General features: G+C 38.1%; 1 protein-coding gene across 1 annotated transcript in view; it reads right to left on the reverse strand.

The window, feature by feature from the left end:
* LOC150080254 (amine oxidase [flavin-containing]-like) overlaps positions 1-20,000 on the reverse strand; it is a 173,354-nt gene that overhangs the window by 117,905 nt on the left and 35,449 nt on the right. Inside the window, exon 3 of the mRNA XM_090381580.1 lies at positions 6,559-6,693. Coding sequence (XP_090237706.1) covers positions 6,559-6,693 — 135 coding nt within the window. The remainder of the gene's footprint in view (positions 1-6,558; positions 6,694-20,000) is intronic.

A 20,000-nucleotide genomic window follows, 5' to 3' on the forward strand; every position in this document is an offset into this window, starting at 1 on the left:
ATTGTTGAAGATAAGTATAAAAAAGGCACCTGGGGTGGATGGGATCTATCCAGTTATATTAAAGGAGGCAGCAAAGGAAGTAAGCAACCCTTAGCCATAATTATGAGAGCTTCTTTGACTCAGGGGAGGTACCCATGGACTGCAGATGTGCAAATGTGACCCCAATTCACAAAGGATAATCAAAGTGCAACAAAAGTAATTATAGACCTGTTAGTTTAACTTCTGTTCCAGGAAAATTAATGAAGGCACTGGTTAAAGAAGCACTGCATTATCATCTAGACAAGACTGAAGTTATAGTTCAGGCACAGTATGAGTGTGTTAAGGGAAAGTCTTTTTCTGACCAATTTGACTGGATATTATGATATGGTCACAAAGGAAGAGGATACAAAAAATAATTCTGATATCATATACTTGGATTTTTGGAAAGCTGTTGATACTGTTGCACATGGGAGACTACTGTACAAGTTGGAGCAGGATGGCATTAAGGGCAAGTTGCTACAATGGATAAAAGGATGGTTGAGTGGGAGAAGACAGAGAGTGGTAATGAATGGATACTGCTCTTCATGGACTAGTGTTATTAGTGGAGTTCTGCAAGGGTTTTCTGTATTTATCAATGGCATTGTTGAAGGTATATCAGGTTTAATGTCCAAGTCTGCAGATGATACGAAGGTTAGTAGGGTTGATAACAGTAAGGAGAGTACACTACTATAAAGAGATCTAGAAAAGTTGAGCAGATGGGCTGAGAGGCGGCAACTGAAGTTTAACATTAAAAAATGCAAAAGTATTGCATATGGGTTGCAGTAACTTCAGAGTAATTACCAACTGTGCGATACTACACTCAGGGTAGTGGAGAATGAAAAAGACCTGGGGGGTGATTGTATAGTCAGATATGGAGTTTTCTGAGCAGTGCAGACAGGCTAGTAGAGTAGCTCATGGGGGTCTTGTCAACGACCTAGCAGAGATAAAGGGGTGATTATCCCATTTTTTAAGACAATGGTCAGTCCACACCTTGAGTACTGCATACAAGTCTGAAGGCCTCATTTTAGGAAAGCTGTTGAGCTACTAGAATGAGTAAAGAGAAAGGCAGCAAGATTAGTGAGTGGAACAAAAGGTTATTTTAGGTTAGGAAGATAGGCTTAACATCTGCAAATTTCAGCATCTGGAGACTAGGTAAGGTGATGTGATAGAGGTTATGTGATTACTTAAAAAGTACAGGTAACTGTTGAAAAAAAGCCATGAATTAGGGTTGAATTTGAAAGAGTCTGCAATTCTGCCCAGACACGATCGGATGGAGTATGTGATGAGAGCCTTGTCGATCAATTCGATCCTGGAAAGATTGTGCAAGGCTCAAGGGGTAGAATATTTTTCAGATTAGTCTATGCTTGTTAACAGGAGAAACTGCTTCTACAGGGATGGAATACACTTAAATAGAAAGGGTGTAAGAATAATTCCTGATGCTATCGAGGCAGTGTTAGGTTGGTTGGAAAACTGCTAGCTTGGGGGGGGGGATACAAGGACTAATAGATTAACAGTAGCCACTAGCAGAGGTGAAAGTGATTCTTGCACTGCTTCTATTGGAATAAGCAGCAGACTAGAAAACAAGATGCAGGTTATTTCAGTGGATTTATTGGATGATTGTTTTCTACATCAGCATGTTCGGGAGGCAACTAGAGGGAGTAATACTCTTGATTTGATTATCAGTAGTGATTCTTCATGCATTAAGAATCTGCAGATAGAGGAACAACTAGGTGGCTGTGATCACGGTGTGCTGAAATGGGATTTACTCAAAGAGGTAACTACCACCATGTGTAAAGGGAAGGGTGATTGCTTTCGTAAATGTGACTATGATGGTCTGAGACAGTATTTAAATTCGATACAGTGGGACCAACTGATGATGTTACCAACAGCAAATTCAAAATGGGAAGCATTCAAAGAACTTATCTTGGAAGCTACTAGGCTTTACAATCCAACTAAGAAATATTGTTCAAGGTTTAGGCCTAAATGGATGTCAGATGAACTAATGAGACATATGGCAGAGAATAAAAATGCATGGAATACATATAAATTAACATGTGACACAGAAGCCTATGATAGATATAAGTTGATCTGTAACCAAGTTACAAAGGAGGTTAGGCAGGCGAAAGCAGATTACAAGAAATCTTTGGCAAGGGATGCAAAGAAAAATAGCAAGGCGTTCTTTACTTATGTAAACTCTAGAAGGAAGGGAATGAATCAGATTGGTCCACTTGATATCGATGGTTCAACTGTTCATGATCCTGCTCAGGTAGCTAACAAACTAAATCAATATTTTGCATCTACATTCACACATGAGGATTTATTCAGGAAGGAGAATGCCATAGATGAAGTAAACACTGGCAGTGAGCTAGATGATCTTGTAATAATTGAGAGTAAAGTGGAGGAGAAATTGTTGAAGATAAATACAAGAAAGGCACCTTGGGTGGATGGGATCTATCCAGTTATATTAAAGGAGGCAGCAAAGGAAGTAAGCAAACTCTTAGCCATAATTATGAGAGCTTCCTTGGACTCAGGGGAGGTACCCACAGACTGGAGATTTGCAAATGTAACCCCAATTCACAAAGGAGGATCAAAGGCTGACACAAGTAATTATAGACCTGTGAGTTTAACTTCTGTTCCAGGAAAATTAATGGAAGCACTGGTTAAAGAAGCACTGCAGGATCATCTTGACAAGAATTCAGTTATAGCTGAGACACAGCATGGTTTTGTTAAGGGAAGGTCTTGCCTGACCAATTTGATTGGATACTAGATGTAGTCACAAAAGAATTGGATGCAGAGAATAATTTTGATATTATATATTTGGAACTTATAAAGGCTTTTGATACTGTTGCTCATGGAAGACTGCTGCACAAATTGGAGCAGTGTGGCATTGGTGGCAAATTGTTGCTATGGATAAAGGGATGGTTGAGTGGCAGAAGACAGAGAGTTGTAATTAATGGACACTGCTCATCATGGACTAATGTTATTAGTGGAGTCCCTCAGGGTTCAGTGTTTGGTCCATTGTTGTTTTCTATATTTATAAATAATATTGATGATGGTATATCAAGCTTAATGTCCAAGTTTGCATACGATATGAAGGTTGGCAGGGTTATTAAGGATACTAGTGACAGTACGCTGCTGCAACAGGATCTAGAAAAGTTGAGCAGATGGGCTGAGAGGTGGCAAATGACGCTTAACATTGACAAATGAAAGTACCATGTATGATAAGCAGTAAACCCAGAGTGACGTATCAACGCTGTGGTACTACACTGACAGTGGTAGAAAACAAAAGGGACCTGGGGTAATTGTACAGCAGATATGAAGTTTTCTGAGCAATGCGGTTGGTCTGCAAGAGTAGCTCAGTGTCTTTTCATTGATATACAGGGATTTTTCTAGCAGGGATAAGGAGGTGATTATCCCGTTGTATAAGGCAATGGCCACACCTTGTGTACTGTATACAGGTCTCGAGGCCTCATTTTAAGAAGGATGTAGAGCTGTTGGAATGACTACAGAGAAGGGCAACAAGATTAGTGAATTGAACAAAGGGTTGCTCTTACGAAGAAAGGCTTAAATTTTGCAAATTACCGTGTCTGGAAACTGGGCACCAGCAAGGTGATCTGATTGAGGTGTATAAAGCCTTGAATTGTTTGAGTATGCTCAATGCTGATGAGATCCTTCCTCTTGCTCAGAATAATCATCTGAAAGGGCATAAATTCAAATTAACAAAAGACAGATGTAGGATAGATGTGTAGAAGTTTGCCTTTAGCCAGCAGGTGGTTGGTTGGTGGAACAGACTTCCATCCTTTGTTGTGGAAGTTGATAGCCTAAATAAATTTAAGGTTGAGCTGTTGTTGTTATTTGGTTTTTAGGAGCATTAGCAACTAAGGCTATATTGCTCCGCAGATATGCAGTAGTCATTCCTCGACCTTTCCGCATCCTCTGTATTTGGTGGTCATGGGCTCGAACTCCGGTCTAATCAAGAAGCAAGTGCTATGCACTGCTGCTCCTGCCCACATGGCTACGGAGGTGCCTAGGCTGAGCTGGACAGGTATTTGGAACAAACAGAGGGATGAAATGGGAGCGGTTTTTTTTTTTTTTTGGCTAATGCTGCATATATATAAGCTTGCTTTCTTTTCCTTTCTTGCATCATATGCATCTACCAATATTAAAAAGTCAAACCCCCCATTATAAGACATTCTGATGTACTGGCCCACTATTTCTCTGTAGAACTGTTTATTGTACTCAGAGTCATTAAGCCTATGACAGACTCTTACTCTCATTTTTGCTTTCATAGTGTTTATGTCACACCAAATGACTCAAAATCGCTCTGTCCTCTCATATCAACTGGATATAGTGCCTTAAATTTTGTGTGTTTCTTAACTAACAGCATAACCCCTGCTCCCTTCCTATCCTGTCTATCCTTTCTGTACACATTGTATGCCCCAAATTCCAATTCTGCATTCTTTATATCTGTGTGACACCACATCTCTGATATCTCAGAAATATCCACCTTTGATGTCTTGCAAGCAATTCAAATTCATCAAGTTTATTTACTATACACCTATTAATGGTGTACATGCAAGTATACATGCACCTATTCTTACTCTTGGTTACCCTAACACAGCCTGTTTATTTGTTTCACGATGGCTCCCAGCAGTTCTTGAAATCCCGGGCACTTTGCTTTCCGGGTTGCAGCTTGTTCTAATAGTACTAGTGCAAGTATCACTTTCAACTCTGAATATTCAATAGATTTACAGCTACTGTAAATCTATTAGTCTGTGAATCCCTCCAAGCTAGCTGTTTTCCACTCCACCTAATACTGCCTCAATAGCATCAGCAAATATTCTTGCATCCTTTCTATTTAAGTGTATCCCATACCTGTAAAAGCAGTCTCATGTTAACAAGCACAGCCCATACTGAAAAAGGCACCTCCATAGCCAGGTGGGCAGGAACAGCAGTGCGTAGCACACGCTTCTCGATTAGACCGAGGTTCGAGCCTGTGACCACTAAATACGGAAAGGCCAGGTAATGACCACCACATATCCCCGGAGCAATATAGCCTTAGTTGCTAATGCTCCTAAAAACCAAATAACAACAATACTGAAAAAAATTCTCACCCATGAGCCTTGTACAATCTCTTCAGGGCCGAATCGATTGACAAGGCTCTCATCATATACTCCCTCCTTTCATGTTTGGGCAGAATTGCAGACACTTTCAAATTTAACTTTAACTACTGACTTTTTTTTCAATGCTGACCTGTACTTGTTAAGTCCACAGATCTCCTACTATTTATGTCATCTGTGCCATTGTGTATAGCAATATCACCTTTTGTGCCCTTAAAAGATGATATCTACTGTACATCATTGACTATTACCCCCTGGCAGACCCTGGTTCTATTCTGCCTGTCCTTTTTGCACAATATATTTCCCACCTTCTTATCTTATCTTCAGTCCTATTCATTGATACTACAGTCACATCAGCCATGTCTTAAACCTTGGTATAACCAAATTTATGCAGATTACACTGCCACAATTACTAAAGCATTTGTTCTTTTGTCACATCTTTAATAACATCAAAAACAAAACAATCACTTTTGGCTTTAATTTCTTAGGTTTTTCTAAATTAAGCCCAAGTCCCTGAAGACTTACAAAATCTTAATCTTTCCTAAATCTTGCTCTATTTACCTCAATCAGGATTTTTCTGCCTTTTATTATTCCTTACTTTTACAGCCTGCAAGATAGGGTGGACAGAATTCAAGTTCCTTTTAAACTTCATACTAGTTTTATACTGCTCACTTTTAGTGGAAACAGCAACTTTTACCTGCTTCTCTTTTTCCTGTGCGACCAAGCACTAGCATAAGATCTGAGTCTTCGTTATTTTATCTTTTTTCTCAAGTCTCACAATAAAATTTTATTCTCAATTTGTAATTCCAGAGTCATAGTTTCTAATTTGTCCCATAGCTCTAAAATCTGAGCAGACACTGTTCCAAGAATATTATCATCTCCTTTAAAATGAGCTCCCTCAATTTCAATTTATATTTTTCAATTTGTCCAAACCTATCACTTCTAAATAACTCTGTTCTCCTGAACTATCAAGGTCCTGGTGTGCTCTTTTAACAGAAGATCTTGGCTGTTCCATCTTGTCATATCTCTGAGATCCAATAACTGTAGCCATCTGTCTTGATTATTTAGTATCTGTAATTTCAATTCCTATAATATTTTCCTTCAATTCCACTTTCTTAACTTTTCCTGCAGAAGGGACTACAGCTTTCTTATTCTTTTTTTTTTTAACAGTTGTACCTTTAGATTATTTTGGTCGAAGTCTGAATTATATACATCTCTATTAGAATATACGTAAAATATTTTTAATATAAATGAAATGTAAATTAAAATACAAGTAAAACTTCTAAACAGAGTTCATGTGATGCAATAGACTAGAAATATTTCAGTGTTTTCAAATTAAAATTTAATTTACTATTACTGTTTGAGCAGTCAAAGAGCCTGCTCAAAACAACACTATGAAACTCATGAATTCCTAACTTACATCATAATATATGCTATTTCCCTCATCATACACTTTATAATTCTGAACACCAAGTTCTCGAGCTATTCTAAACATCCTGTTTTGATGGACACCAACATATGCTCCTCCTAGGTCCACATATTTAACTTTTGGCTCCTACATACACAAAAAAAAAAAAAAAAAAAAAGCACAATTGGAAACCACTGTTACAAGTAAAAGGGAAAAAATCTTTAAAATATTTTCTTTTAATTCAGTTCAATTAAATGGTTTAATTCAATTTTTACACAACTTACAGAAGCTGTTTTCTAGTACACTCATACAAAAAAAAGTTAAAGGAATTACATATTTTTAAAACTATCTCATCTCCACCGACAAGATTTCAATTAATTTTCATACACATATCTATACAGGAATAAATCAAAATCCACCAAAAACATAATCAATGTGCATGTCATTATATAATAATTAACTCATAATCATACAAATTTCATACTACAAATAAAAGATTGCACATGATTAATAGGCAGGTGTGATTTCTCCTTCCCCACTGCCATTCAATCTCACACTGAGACTTAATTCTGGCAGCATTATTCATGAGGTTAATGGACAAATCCTATTCTGCTTGAGGGAGGTAACAACTTGCAGTTTGTCTCCCAAGTTTAAATACCAATTTAAAGAATGCTGGATACCAGAAATTGCTAGATGCAGAAGAACATCAATTAAACAGAAATACAAATAGTCCATTATAAGCTAAACAATGAGTAATAAAGTTTCAGTAATGCAGCCTAATGACACCTGGCATGCCCACACATTTATCACCTCATAACATATTAAAAAAACATATATGTTAATATCTATAACATATTAAATTGTGTTTAACAAATAGTTTAAACTTAGTCACATTCATAGCTTATTTTTAAATTTAGCTAGTGATTTTGTAAATTATGACATTATTTGTACCGCTACTGTATTGGTGTGAATATCGTAACACAACTAGTAGTGCAGTGGAACAGTAGGATTCAATTATGATAAATAAGTAGCTCAAAGGTTCTAATCACTTGTTAGGTGTATATATATTTATATATATACACCTAACTTTTTTAAGCTTTCCGGATGTTTCGAACTGCCATCTTTACTTTTATTTATCATATTAATTATAATATACATTTATATATATATATATATATATATATATATATATATACCTAACAAGTAGTTATATTATATTAATATATAGTTTCTAGTATATATATTAATTACGTGTGTGTATATACATATATATACACCTAACAAGTAGTTATATTATATTAATATAACTATATATTAATATATAGTTTCTAGTATATATATTAATTACGTGTGTATATATATATATATTTATATATACACATAATAAGTAGTTATATTATATTAATATAACTATATATTAATATATAGTTATATTAATATATTGAATTAAGTATGCATAAATGGATGTAAAAGTTACACAAAGTGCCAGTAACTAGAAGGGTGAGGAAAGTAGAAAAAGAAGTGTAGTAGATTTATGAAAGGTGAAAGGATGTTAATATCCTATAGAGGTTATGATGAATTAAGAAAATTATGGGCTGAATTGCCAAGCCAATATAAAGTGGGGGGGGCTGTAAAGTAAAATTAATACATCAAAATGCAAATAAAATGAAAATAAAAAAAATGGTGTAGCTGTCATTAGATATGGGGGGAAATATTTTTAGTAAATGGTCTAATATAGGTAATGCAAAAATGCTTGATCTGATGTCAGCTGAAATAAATATTCATACATGATCAGGTATTTCATCAAGGTACTACACCTGACCATGGATCAGGAACTAAGTTTCTATACTTGTCCATAGTAGTAGAAGAAAAGTGAAAGGCCAAAAAAAGCAACGAAAATGAAAAATGAAATTAGCACTTTCTAATACAGTATGGACAAGGTAGTCCCAATGCAGTGTAATTTATATAGGTAAAAATAAGTATCGAATTGGGACTATATATATATATATATATATATATATATATATATTTTTTTTTTTTTTTTGCTAAGAAATTTTACTTTTTAGTAAGAATATAACTAATTTAAAATTGCAATCATAATGGTAACGTACATATGGATCCCAAAATATATATGGATCTTTATAGCATAAGGTATAACGTAAAACTTGATAGTGTAAGACATATATATATCACTGCATTTAGGAATTTATTAGTTAGTGTAGTATTGCCAATTAAATCAAATAATTTTATTAATTTTCATTGTTGATGAATTAAACTATATTTAAATGAAAATCATGCCCCAGACTAAAGCAGCAAAGCAAAGGGCACAAAGAAGTGGAAGTGTTGTACTTAGGGAAAGGGAACTGAAGAGGACAATTCTCCTACGAATCACATGCTAATAAAATGTGCAACTTGTGGATACAGCCAAAGGAAAAGGTCTTTGTGTGTGTTTGGAGCAGAGTGTGAAGAAATTAGGTGCCAACTCATTCTGATGGGTGTTTATGAGAGTTTGAAGGGTAGGGAGTGGTGCCCTCAAAGAAATTAAAATGGTGGGCCCACAAGCTGTCAGCTACCCAACTCAATGTCACAGCTCACACTTGTGCATAAGGCAAAACAGCATCGATCCCCAAGGCAGAATGCACTGATCCCAAAGGAGGTGGTTATTGTTGGTGATCCTTTGTTAGGGAAACATATTGTGCAAGGATACGTGAAATAGGACTAGGGTATGTCTGACAAAGGCAAAAATAGATGACACTGTAGAGCAGATATCATCTTTTAAGGAAACAAAAGGTGATATTGATGTACACATTGGCACTAATGATATTAAGAGTAGGAGATCAGAGGACTTAGTTACAAAGTACAGGGAAATGTTTGGAGAAATTCACAAGTTAAGATTGAATTTGAAAGTGTCTACAATTCTGCCCAGACACAATAGGAGGGAGTACACATTTCAAGCCTTGTCAATCAATTCAGCTCCGGAGAGAATGAGAAAGGCTTATGGGGTAGAATTTTTTTCTCAGAATGGTCTGTGCTTCTTAACAGGAGAGCATGTTTTTGCAGGGATGGGATACACTTAAATAGAATGGGTGCAAGAATATTTGCTGATGCTATTGAGGCAGTGATAGGTGGGTCAGAAAACTGCTAACTTAGTGGAGGATATGCAGAATAATAGATTAACAGGGCCATAAGCAGATGTGAAGGTGATTCTTGCACTGCTTCTATTGAAAAATGCAGCAGCAAGGAAAGCAAGGTGTTGGGGATTTCAGGCCCCGATGTGGGTCATCATGGAACAGGTGAATACATGGGCTGTGTAATTCTGTAAGAACATGTGCATAGATACTTGCATGTACACTAATGTCACGAGCTTTGTAAATAAAGTTGAAGTAATTAACTCAGCAAATACAGACATTGTAGGGATAGCAGAGACATGGCATCACTCTGACATAGGTGATACTGAATTTGAATATGGGGAGTACAATGTATACAGGAAGGACAGACAAGACAGGAGCGTGGGTTGGGGGGTATGCTCTGAGTTAAAAAGCATATTAAATCTAAGGCAGTGCATCCTGCAGATATGGGTGACCAGTGCAAAGTTGAGTCAGTTTGGTATGATATAAGCACTGGGAATACAAAATTGAGAGAAGCACTGTGTTATAGGCCTAATTACTGCAATGAGTATATCAAATAAGTACAGAGAAATAGAGTGGAGCAGTAAATCAGAATGTTGGAGGATTTTAACTTTCCAGATATTGACTGGAATTTGTGGGTTGGTCACTCACATACTAGCAAGACTTTTGTAGATTTCTTGGATGACTTTTTTCTACAGAAGCAGGTTAGAGAGACAACAAGAGGAAGCAATACTCTTGATCTGGTTATCAACAGTGATTCTACATGGATTAAGAATCTGCAGGTAAAAGACCCACAAGGTGGCAGTGGTCACAGTGTACTAATGTGGAATTTAAATAAAGGCATAACTACTGGCAAAATTAAAGGGAAAGGCATTTGCTTTCTTAAGGGCAACTACAGTTAGCATTAGCATTAGTAGAGGCATATGATGCAAGAAAGCAAGCTTATTCAGCATCAGCCAAAAAAAAAAAAAAAAAACCCTCTCCCATTTCACCCCTCCGTTCGTTCGAAATACCTGTCCAGTTGAGCTTTAAATTTGTTTAGGCTATCAACTTCAACAACAAGTGATGGAAGTCGGTTCCACCAACCAACCACCCGCTGGCCAAAGGCAAATTTCCGCACATCTATCCGACATCCGTCCTTCCTGAATTTGAATTTATGCCCTCTGAGGTGATTATTCTGAGAAAGATGAAGAATCCCATTGGCATTGAGCATGCTCAAACCATTCAAAGCCTTATACACCTCTATCAGATCACCTCGCCGGTGCCTAGTCTCCAGACTCTGTAATTTGCAAAACTTAAGCCTTTCTTCGTAAGAGCAACCCTTTGTTCCATTTACTAATCTTGTTGCCCTTCTCTGTACCCGTTCCAGCAGCTCTACATCCTTCTTGAAATGAGGCCTCCAGACCTGTATACAGTACTCAAGATGTGGCCTAACCATTGCCTTATACAAGGGAATAATCACCTCCTTATCCCTGCTAGAAAAATTCCTGTATATCATTGACAAGACACCATGAGCTACTCTTGCAGCTCGTCTGCACTGCTCAGAGAACTTCATATCTGCCTGCACAATTACCCCCAGGTCCTTTTCATTCTCCACCACTGTCAGTGTAGTACCGCAGAGTTGATACATTGCTCTGGGGTTACTGTTACCCATATGTAGTACTTTACATTTGTCAATGTTAAACTTCATTTGCCACCTCTCAGCCCATCTGTTCAACCTTTCCAGATCCTGTTGCAGCAGCATAGCGTCAGTAGTGTCCTTAACGACCCTGCCAACCTTTGTATCATCTGCAAACTTAGACATTAAACTTGATATCCCATCATCAATATCATTCATAAACACCAAAAACAACAATGGACCCAACACTGAACCTTGAGGAACTCCACTAATAACATTAGTCCACGTTGAGCAGTGTCCATTGATTACCACTCTCTGTCTTCTGCCACTCAACCATCCCCTTATCCATAGCAGCAATTTGCCTCCAATGCCACACTGCTCCAATTTGTGCAGCAGTCTTCCATGTGCAACAGTATCAAAAGCCTTTCTAAGATCCAAATATATAATATCAAAGTTATTCCCTGCATCCAGTTCTTTTGTGACTACATCATAGTATCCAATCAAATTGGTCAGGCAAGACCTGCCCTTAACAAAACCATGCTGCGTCTGAGCTATAACTGAATTCTTGTCTAGATGATCCTGCAGTGCTTCTTTAACCAGTGCCTCCATTAATTTACCTGGAACAGAAGTTAAACTAACAGGTCTATAATTACTTGTGTCAGCCTTTGATCCTCCTTTGTGAATTGGGGTTACATTTGCACATCTCCAGTCTATGGGTACCTCCCCTGAGTCCAAAGAAGCTCTCATAATTATGGCTAGGGATTTGCATACTTCCTTTGCTGCCTCCTTTAATATAACTGGATAGATCCCATCCACCCCAGGTGCCTTTTTTATGTTTATCCTCAACAATCTCTCCTCCACTTTCCTCTCAGTTATTACAAAATCATCCAGCTCACTGCCAATGTTTACTTAACCTACATCATTCTCCTTCCTGAATAACTCCTCATGCGTGAATGTAGATGCAAAATACTCGTTTAGATTGTTAGCCACCTGAGCAGGATCCTCAACTGTTGAACCATCAATATCCAGTGGACCAATCTGATTCATCCCTTTCCTTCTCGAGTTCAAGTATGTAAAGAACTCCTTTCTGTTTTTCTTTGCATCCTTTGCCAAGGATTTTTCGTAGTCTGCCTTTGCCTGCCTAATCTCCTTTGTGACTTGGTTACAGACCAACTTATATCTATCATAGGCTTCCATGTCACCCATTAATTTGTATGTATCCCATGCATTTTTCTTCTCTGCCACATGTCTCATTAGTCCATCTGACAACCATTTAGGCCTAAACCTTGAACAATATTTCTTAGTTGGTATGTAAAGCCTGGTAGCCACCAAGATTAGTTCCTTGAATGCTTCCCATTTTGAGTTTGCTGTTGGTAACATCATCAGTTGGTCCCACTGTATAGAATTTAAATACAGTCTCAGACCATCATAGTCGCCTTTACGAAAACAAAAACCTTCCCTTTACCTCTGATGGTAGTTACCTCCTTGAGTAAATCCCACTTCAACACACTGTGATCACTGCCACCTAGTGGTTCATTTATCTGCAGGTTCTTAATGCATGAAGAATCACTACTGATAATCAGATCAAGAGTATTGCTCCCTCTTTTTGCCTCACGAACATGCTGATGTAGAAAACAATCATCCAATAAATCCACAAAAGCCTTGCTAGTGTGCGAGTGACCAACCCACAAATTCCAGTCAATATCTGGGAAATTAAAATCCCCCATTATAAGACTCTCTGATTTACTGGCCCACTCTATTTCCCTGTACAATATATTATTATACTCATCAGAGTCATTAGGCCTATAGCACACTCCTACTCTCAATTTTGATTTCCCTATGCTTATGTCACACCAAACTGACTCGACACTGCCCTGTCCATCGATGTCAACTGGCTTCACTTCCTTTGACTTTATGTGTTTCTTAATTAATAGCATAACCCCTCCTCCCCTCCTGTCCTGTCTATCCTTTCTATATACATTGTATTCCCCAAATTCCAGTTCCGTATTACTTATATCTGTGTGACACCACGTCTCTGATATCCCAACAATATCTGCCTTTGATGTTTTGAGCAATACCTCAAATTCATCAAATTTATTTACCAAACTCCTAGCATTGGTGTACACGCAGGTATACATGCACCTGTTTCTATTCTTAGCTACCCTAACACAACCCATGTGTTTACTTGTAACGCAATGACTACCAGCAGTCTCTGAAATATCCTGCATCTTGTTTTTCAGACTTCTGCTCATTTGAATAGAAGCAGTGCAAGAATCACTTCCACCTCTGCCAGTGGCTACTGTTAATCTATTAGTCCTTGTATCCCCCCCAACTAGCAGTTTTCCGACCCACCTAACACTGCCTCGACAGCATCAGCAAAAATTCTTGCACCCTTTCTATTTAAGTGTATCCCATCCCTGTAGAAGCAATCTCTCCTGTTAACAAGTACAGTCCAGGCTGAAAAAAAATTCTACCCCTTGAGCCTTGCACAATCCCTCCAGGGCCGAATTGATCGACAAGGCTCTCATCATATACTCCCTCCTATCGTGTCTGGGCAGAATTGCAGACACTTTAAAACTGTCTAAGAGTTGTCTTAGACAGTTTTAAAATTCTATGCAGTTGGACCAACTGATGATGTTACTAGCAGCAAACAACAATCTAAATGGGAAGCAATCAGGGAAGTAATCATAGAAGCTTCTAGGCTTTTCATATCAACAAAGAAATACTGTTCAAAGCTTAGACCTAAATGGATGTCAGAAGAACTATTAATACAAGAGGCACAGAAGAAATGTGCATGGATTTATATAAATTATCAGGTGATTCAAATGCCTATGTTAGATATAAATTAGTCTGTAATCAGGTCACAAAGGAGTTTAGGCAAGATAAGGCAAATTGTGAGAAGTCTCTGACAAAGAATGCAAAGAAAAGCAGCAAAGGCTTCTATGCTGATATTAACAGTAGAAGGAAGGGATTGATTGATGATCCTGATGATGTTGCTGACAAACTGAATAGGTATTTTGCATCTACATTCACATATGAGGAATTCTGCAGGAAAAGGGATGAGAGAAGTTTATCAAACCCCAGTGGGGAGCTAAATGACTCTTTTATAATTGAAAGGAAAGTGGGAAGAGGAATTGTTGAAGCTAAACATAAAAAAGGCACCTAGAATGAATGGCATCTATCCAATCATATGACACCATAAAGTTCACAAACACATGCTACTGAGATGCCGTGTTCTAATTTCTGTGCCATGTTTAAGTTCACACGTTTTCTTTTAATTCCTTTATCACTTGCCATTTTAAATTGTAAGGATTGCAAAATTATTTAATAAATAAAGTCACAATTCAGAAATCACAGAAACACTGTGTATACAACCTGACCGCACGATAGCTTGGGGCTGACTGAGATCGAAAAAAAGCAAGTCAGTAGACCTGCAGTTTGGTGTCCCGAGTCACATTCAGCTTGCAAGTCACTGCCTGCTCTTATTTGTAATCTGGGAAAACAGCTATTTGAACACATTTTCAGAAAGAAAAAAAAATTTCCTGAATTTGATTATAAAAATAAAAGTAGGCAATTTTCAAAACAATAGTGGAAATAGGCAATTATTATTAATTTTGAATTAACAATAACACTGAAGTTTTGTATAACCTAAAAAAATAATATGGTTGAGATTACTATGTACATTACAGTATTATTATTTGTCCAGTCCGTTAAATCCAAAATCCGTTAAATCAATGGTTTACTCTACTTAGATTTCAGGAAGACTTTTGATACTGTTGCACATAAAAGACCGCTATGTAAACTAGAGCAATGTAGCATTAAGGGCAAGTTACTGCTATGGATAAATGGATCGTTAAGTGGAAGAAGACAGTGATTATCAATGGGCAATGCTCTTCATGGAGTAATGTTATCAGTGGAGTCCCCCAGGATTCAGTGCTGCATCCATTGTTGTTTTCAATATTTATTAATGATAAATAAGATTAAGCACAATTAAGATGTATCGGGCTTCATGTCAAAGTTTGAGGATGATAAAAAGGTTGGCAGGATGATTAACAACAGTAATAAGAGTGAGCTACTGCAACAAGATCTAATAAAATTGGACCAATGGGCTGAGAAATAACAATTTCTCAGCCCATTGGTCCAATTTTAACAATTAATGAGCCTGGCATAGCCCAGTGGTCAGGAGCGAGAGTGCATAGCATGCATTCCTTGAGTGGACCGGGGTTCAAGCCCGTGACTACTAAATATGATAAATATTTGTATTGATGATTTATTGTAAACTCTACTGACTTGGTTGTCGTGCCGGAGTATAAACAGAAATTTTTAACCCCTGGCTTGTAGCCGTCAAGGGTATTGTGTACGGCATGTGCATTTTGTATGCAATAAAGAGTTCTTCAATTGACATTTAACATTGACAAATGCAAGGTACTGCATATGGGTAGCAGTAATCCCAGAGTCACTTATCGACTGTGTGATACTACACTCATAGTAGCAAAAAATTAAAGACCTGGGGAGTAATTGTGCAGTCAGATATGAAATTCTCTGAGCAGTGCAGACAAGCTGCCGGAACAGCTCATGGGGTTCTGTCAATGAATAGAATTAGCATTAGTAGAGGCATTTGATCCAAGAAAGCAAGTTTATGCAGCATCAGCCAAAAAAACTTCCACTTCACCCATCCGTTCGTTCGAAATACCTGTCCAGCTGAGCCTTAAGTTTATTTAGGCTATCAACTTCCACAACAAAGGATGGAAGTCTGTTCCACCAACCAACTACACGCTGTCTAAAGGCAAATTTCCGCACATCTATCCTACATCTGTCTTTTGTTAATTTGAATTTATGCCCTCTCAGGTGATTATTCTGAGCAGGAGGAAGAATCTCATCAGCACTGAGCATGCTCAAACCATTCAATGATTTATACACCTCTATCAGATCACCTCGTCGGTGCTTAGTGTCCAGACACTGTAATTTGCAAAACATAAGCCTTTCTTCGTAAGAGCAACCCTTTGTTCCATTCACTAATCTTGTTGCTCTTCTCTGTACTTGTTCCAGAAGCTCTACATCCTTCTTGAAATGAGGCCTCCAGACCTGTATACAGTACTCAAGTTGTGGCCTTACATTTGACTTATACAAGGGAATAATCACCTCCTTATCCCTGCTAGAAAAATTCCTGTATATCATTGATAAGACACCATGAGCTACTCTTGCAGCCCATCTGCACTGCTCAGAGAACTTCTTATCTGCCTGCACAATTACACCCAGGTCCTTTTCACTCTCTACCACTGTCAGTGTAGTACCACAGATTTGATACATTGCTCTGGGGTTGCTGTTTCCCATATGTAGTACTTTACATTTGTCAATGTTAAACTTCATTTGCCACCTCTCAGCCCATCTGCTCAACCTTTCCAGATCCTATTGCAGCAGCATAGCATCAGTAGTGTCCTTAACAACCCTGCTAACCTTTGTATTGTCTGCAAACTCGGACATTACACTTGATATACCATCATCAATATTATTTATAAATACAGAAAACAATAATTGACCCAACACTGAACCCTGAGGGACTCCACTAATAACATTAGTCCATGATGAGCAGTGCCCATTGATTACCACTCTGTCTTCTCCCCCTCAACCACCCCTTCATCCATAGCAACAAGTTGCAACCAATGCCACACTGCTCCAATTTGTGCAGCAGTCTTCCATGAGCAACAGTATCAAAAGCCTTTATAAGATCCAAATATATAATATCAAAATTATTCCCTGCATCCAATTCATTTCTGACTACATCATAGTATCCAATCAAATTGGTCAGGCAAGAACTTCCCTTAACAAAATCATGCTGTGTCTGAGCTATAACTGAATTCTTGTCAAGATGATCCTGCAGTGCTTCTTTATCCAGTGCTTCCATTAATTTTCCTGTAACAGAAGTTAAACTCACAGGTCTATAATTACTTGTGTCAGCCTTTGTCCTCCTTTGTGAATTGGGGTCACATTTGCACATCTACAGTCTATGGATACATCCCCTGAGTCCAAGGAAGCTCTCATAATTATGGCTAAGGGTTTGCTTACTTCCTTTGTTGCCTCCTTTAATATAACTGGATAGATCCCATACACCCCAGGTGCCTTTCTTGTGTTTATCTTCAACAATTTCTCCTCCACTTTACTCTCAGTTATTACAAGATTATCTAGCTTACTGCCCGAGTTGAATACACCTCTGGCATTCCCCTCGTTGAATAACTCTGCATGTGTGAATGTCGATGCAAAATATTCATTTACTTTGTTAGCTACCTGAGCAGGATCATGAACAGTTGAACCATCGATATCAAGTGGACCAATCTGATTCATTCCCTTCCTTCTAGATTTTACATCAGTAAAGAACTCCTTGTTGTTTTTCTTTGCATCCCTTGCCAAAGATTTCTCGTAATCTGCCTTCGCCTGCCTAACCTCCGTTGTAACTTGGTTACAGATCAACTTATATCTATCATAGGCTTCTGTGTCACGTGTTAATTTATATGTATCCCATGCATTTTTCTTCTCTGCCATTTGTCTCATTAGTTCATCTGACATCTATTTAGGCCTAAACCTTGAACAATATTTCTTAGTTGGTATGTAAAGCCTAGTAGCTTCCACGATACGTTTTTTGAATGCTTCCCATTTTGAATTTGCTGTTGGTAACATCATCAGTTGGTCCCACTGTATAGAATTTAAATACTGTCTCAGACCATCATAGTCACCTTTGCGAAAGCAATAACCCTTCCTTTACACATGATGGTAGTTACCTCTTTGAGTAAATCCCACTTCAGCACACTGTGATCACTGCCACCTAGTGGTTCCTCTATCTGCAGATTCTTAATGCATGAAGAATCACTACTGATAATCAAATCAAGAGTATTACTCCCTCTAGTTGCCACCCGAACATGCTGATGTAGAAAACAATCATCCAATAAATCCACAGAAGCGTTGCTAGTGTGTGAGTGACCAACCCTTGGAAGCTACTAGGCTTTACATACCAACTAAGAAATATTGTTCAAGGTTTAGGCCTAAATGGATGTCAGATGAACTAATGAGACATATGGCAGAGAATAAAAATGCATGGGATACATATAAATTAACACGTGACACAGAAGCCTATGATAGATATAAGTTGATCTGTAACCAAGTTACAAAGGAGGTTAGGCAGGCGAAGGCATATTACGAGAAATCTTTGGCAAGGGATGCAAAGAAAAACAGCAAGGAGTTCTTACTTATGTAAACTCTAGAAGGTAGGGAATGAATCAGATTGGTCCACTTGATATTGATGGTTCAACTGTTGATGATCCTGCTCAGGTAGCTAACAAACTAAATCAATATTTTGCATCTACATTCACACATGAGGATTTATTCAGGAAGGCGAATGCCATAGATGAAGTAAACACTGGCAGTGAGCCTGATGTTCTTGTAATAAGTGAGAGTAAAGTGGAGGAGAAATTGTTGAAGATAAATACAAGAAAGGCACCTGGGGTGGATGGGATCTATTCAGTTATATTAAAGGAGGCAACAAAGGAAGTAAGCAAACCCTTAGCCATAATTATGATAGCTTCCTTGGACTCAGGGGAGGTACCCACAGACTGGAGATGTGCAAATGTAACCCCAATTCACAAAGGAGGATCAAAGGCTGACAAAAGTAATTATAGTCCTGTGAGTTTAACTTCTGTTCCAGGAAAATTAACGGAAGCACTGCAGGATCATTTTGACAAGAATTCAGTTATAGCTCAGATACAGCATGGTTTTGTTAAGGGAAGGTCTTGCCTGACCAATTTGATTGGATACTATGAAGTGGTCACAAAAGAATTGGATGCAGGGAATAACTTTGATATTATATATTTGGATCTTAGAAAGGCTTTTGATACTGTTGCACATGGAAGACTGCTGCACAAATTGGAGCAGTGTGGCATTGGTGGCATATTGTTGCTATGGATAAAGGGATGGTTTAGTGGCAGAAGACAGAGAGTGGTAATTAATGGACACTGCTCATCGTGGACTAATGTTATTAGTGGAGTACCTCAGGGTTCAGTATTGGGTCCATTGTTATTTTCTGTATTTATAAATAATATTGATGATGGTATTTCAAGCTTAATGTCCAAGTTTGCAGACGATACAAAGGTTGGCAGGGTTGTTAGGGATGCTACTGACGCTATGCTGCTGCAACAGGATCTCGAAAGGTTGGGCAGGTGGGCTGAGAGGTGGCAAATGAAGTTTAACATTGACAAATGTAAAGTACTACATATGGGAAACAGCAACCCCAGAGCAACGTATGAACTCTGTGATACTACACTGACAGTAGTAGAGAATGAAAAGGACCTGGGGGTAATTGTGCAGGCAGATATGAAGTTCTCTGAGCAGTGCAGTTGGGCTGCAAGAGTAGCTCATGGTGTCTTATCAATGATATACAGGAATTTTTCTAGCAGGGATAGGGAGGTGATTATTCCCTTGTATAAGGCAATGGTCAGGCCGCACCTTGAGTACTGTATACAGGTCTGCAGGCCTCATTTCAAGAAGGATGTAGAGATGCTGGAACGAGTACAGAGAAGGGCAACAAGGTTAGCGGGTTGCTGTTATGAAGGGTTGCTCTTATGAAGAAAGGCTTAAGTTTTGCAAATTACAGTGTCTGGAGACTAGGCACTGGCGAGGTGATCTGATAGAGGTGTACAAAGCCTTGAATGGTTTGAGCA

Source organism: Mastigoproctus giganteus, chromosome 9 (genome assembly GCF_048544385.1).
Source record: "Mastigoproctus giganteus isolate SK-2022 chromosome 9, ASM4854438v1, whole genome shotgun sequence".
Taxonomy (NCBI): domain Eukaryota; kingdom Metazoa; phylum Arthropoda; class Arachnida; order Uropygi; family Thelyphonidae; genus Mastigoproctus; species Mastigoproctus giganteus.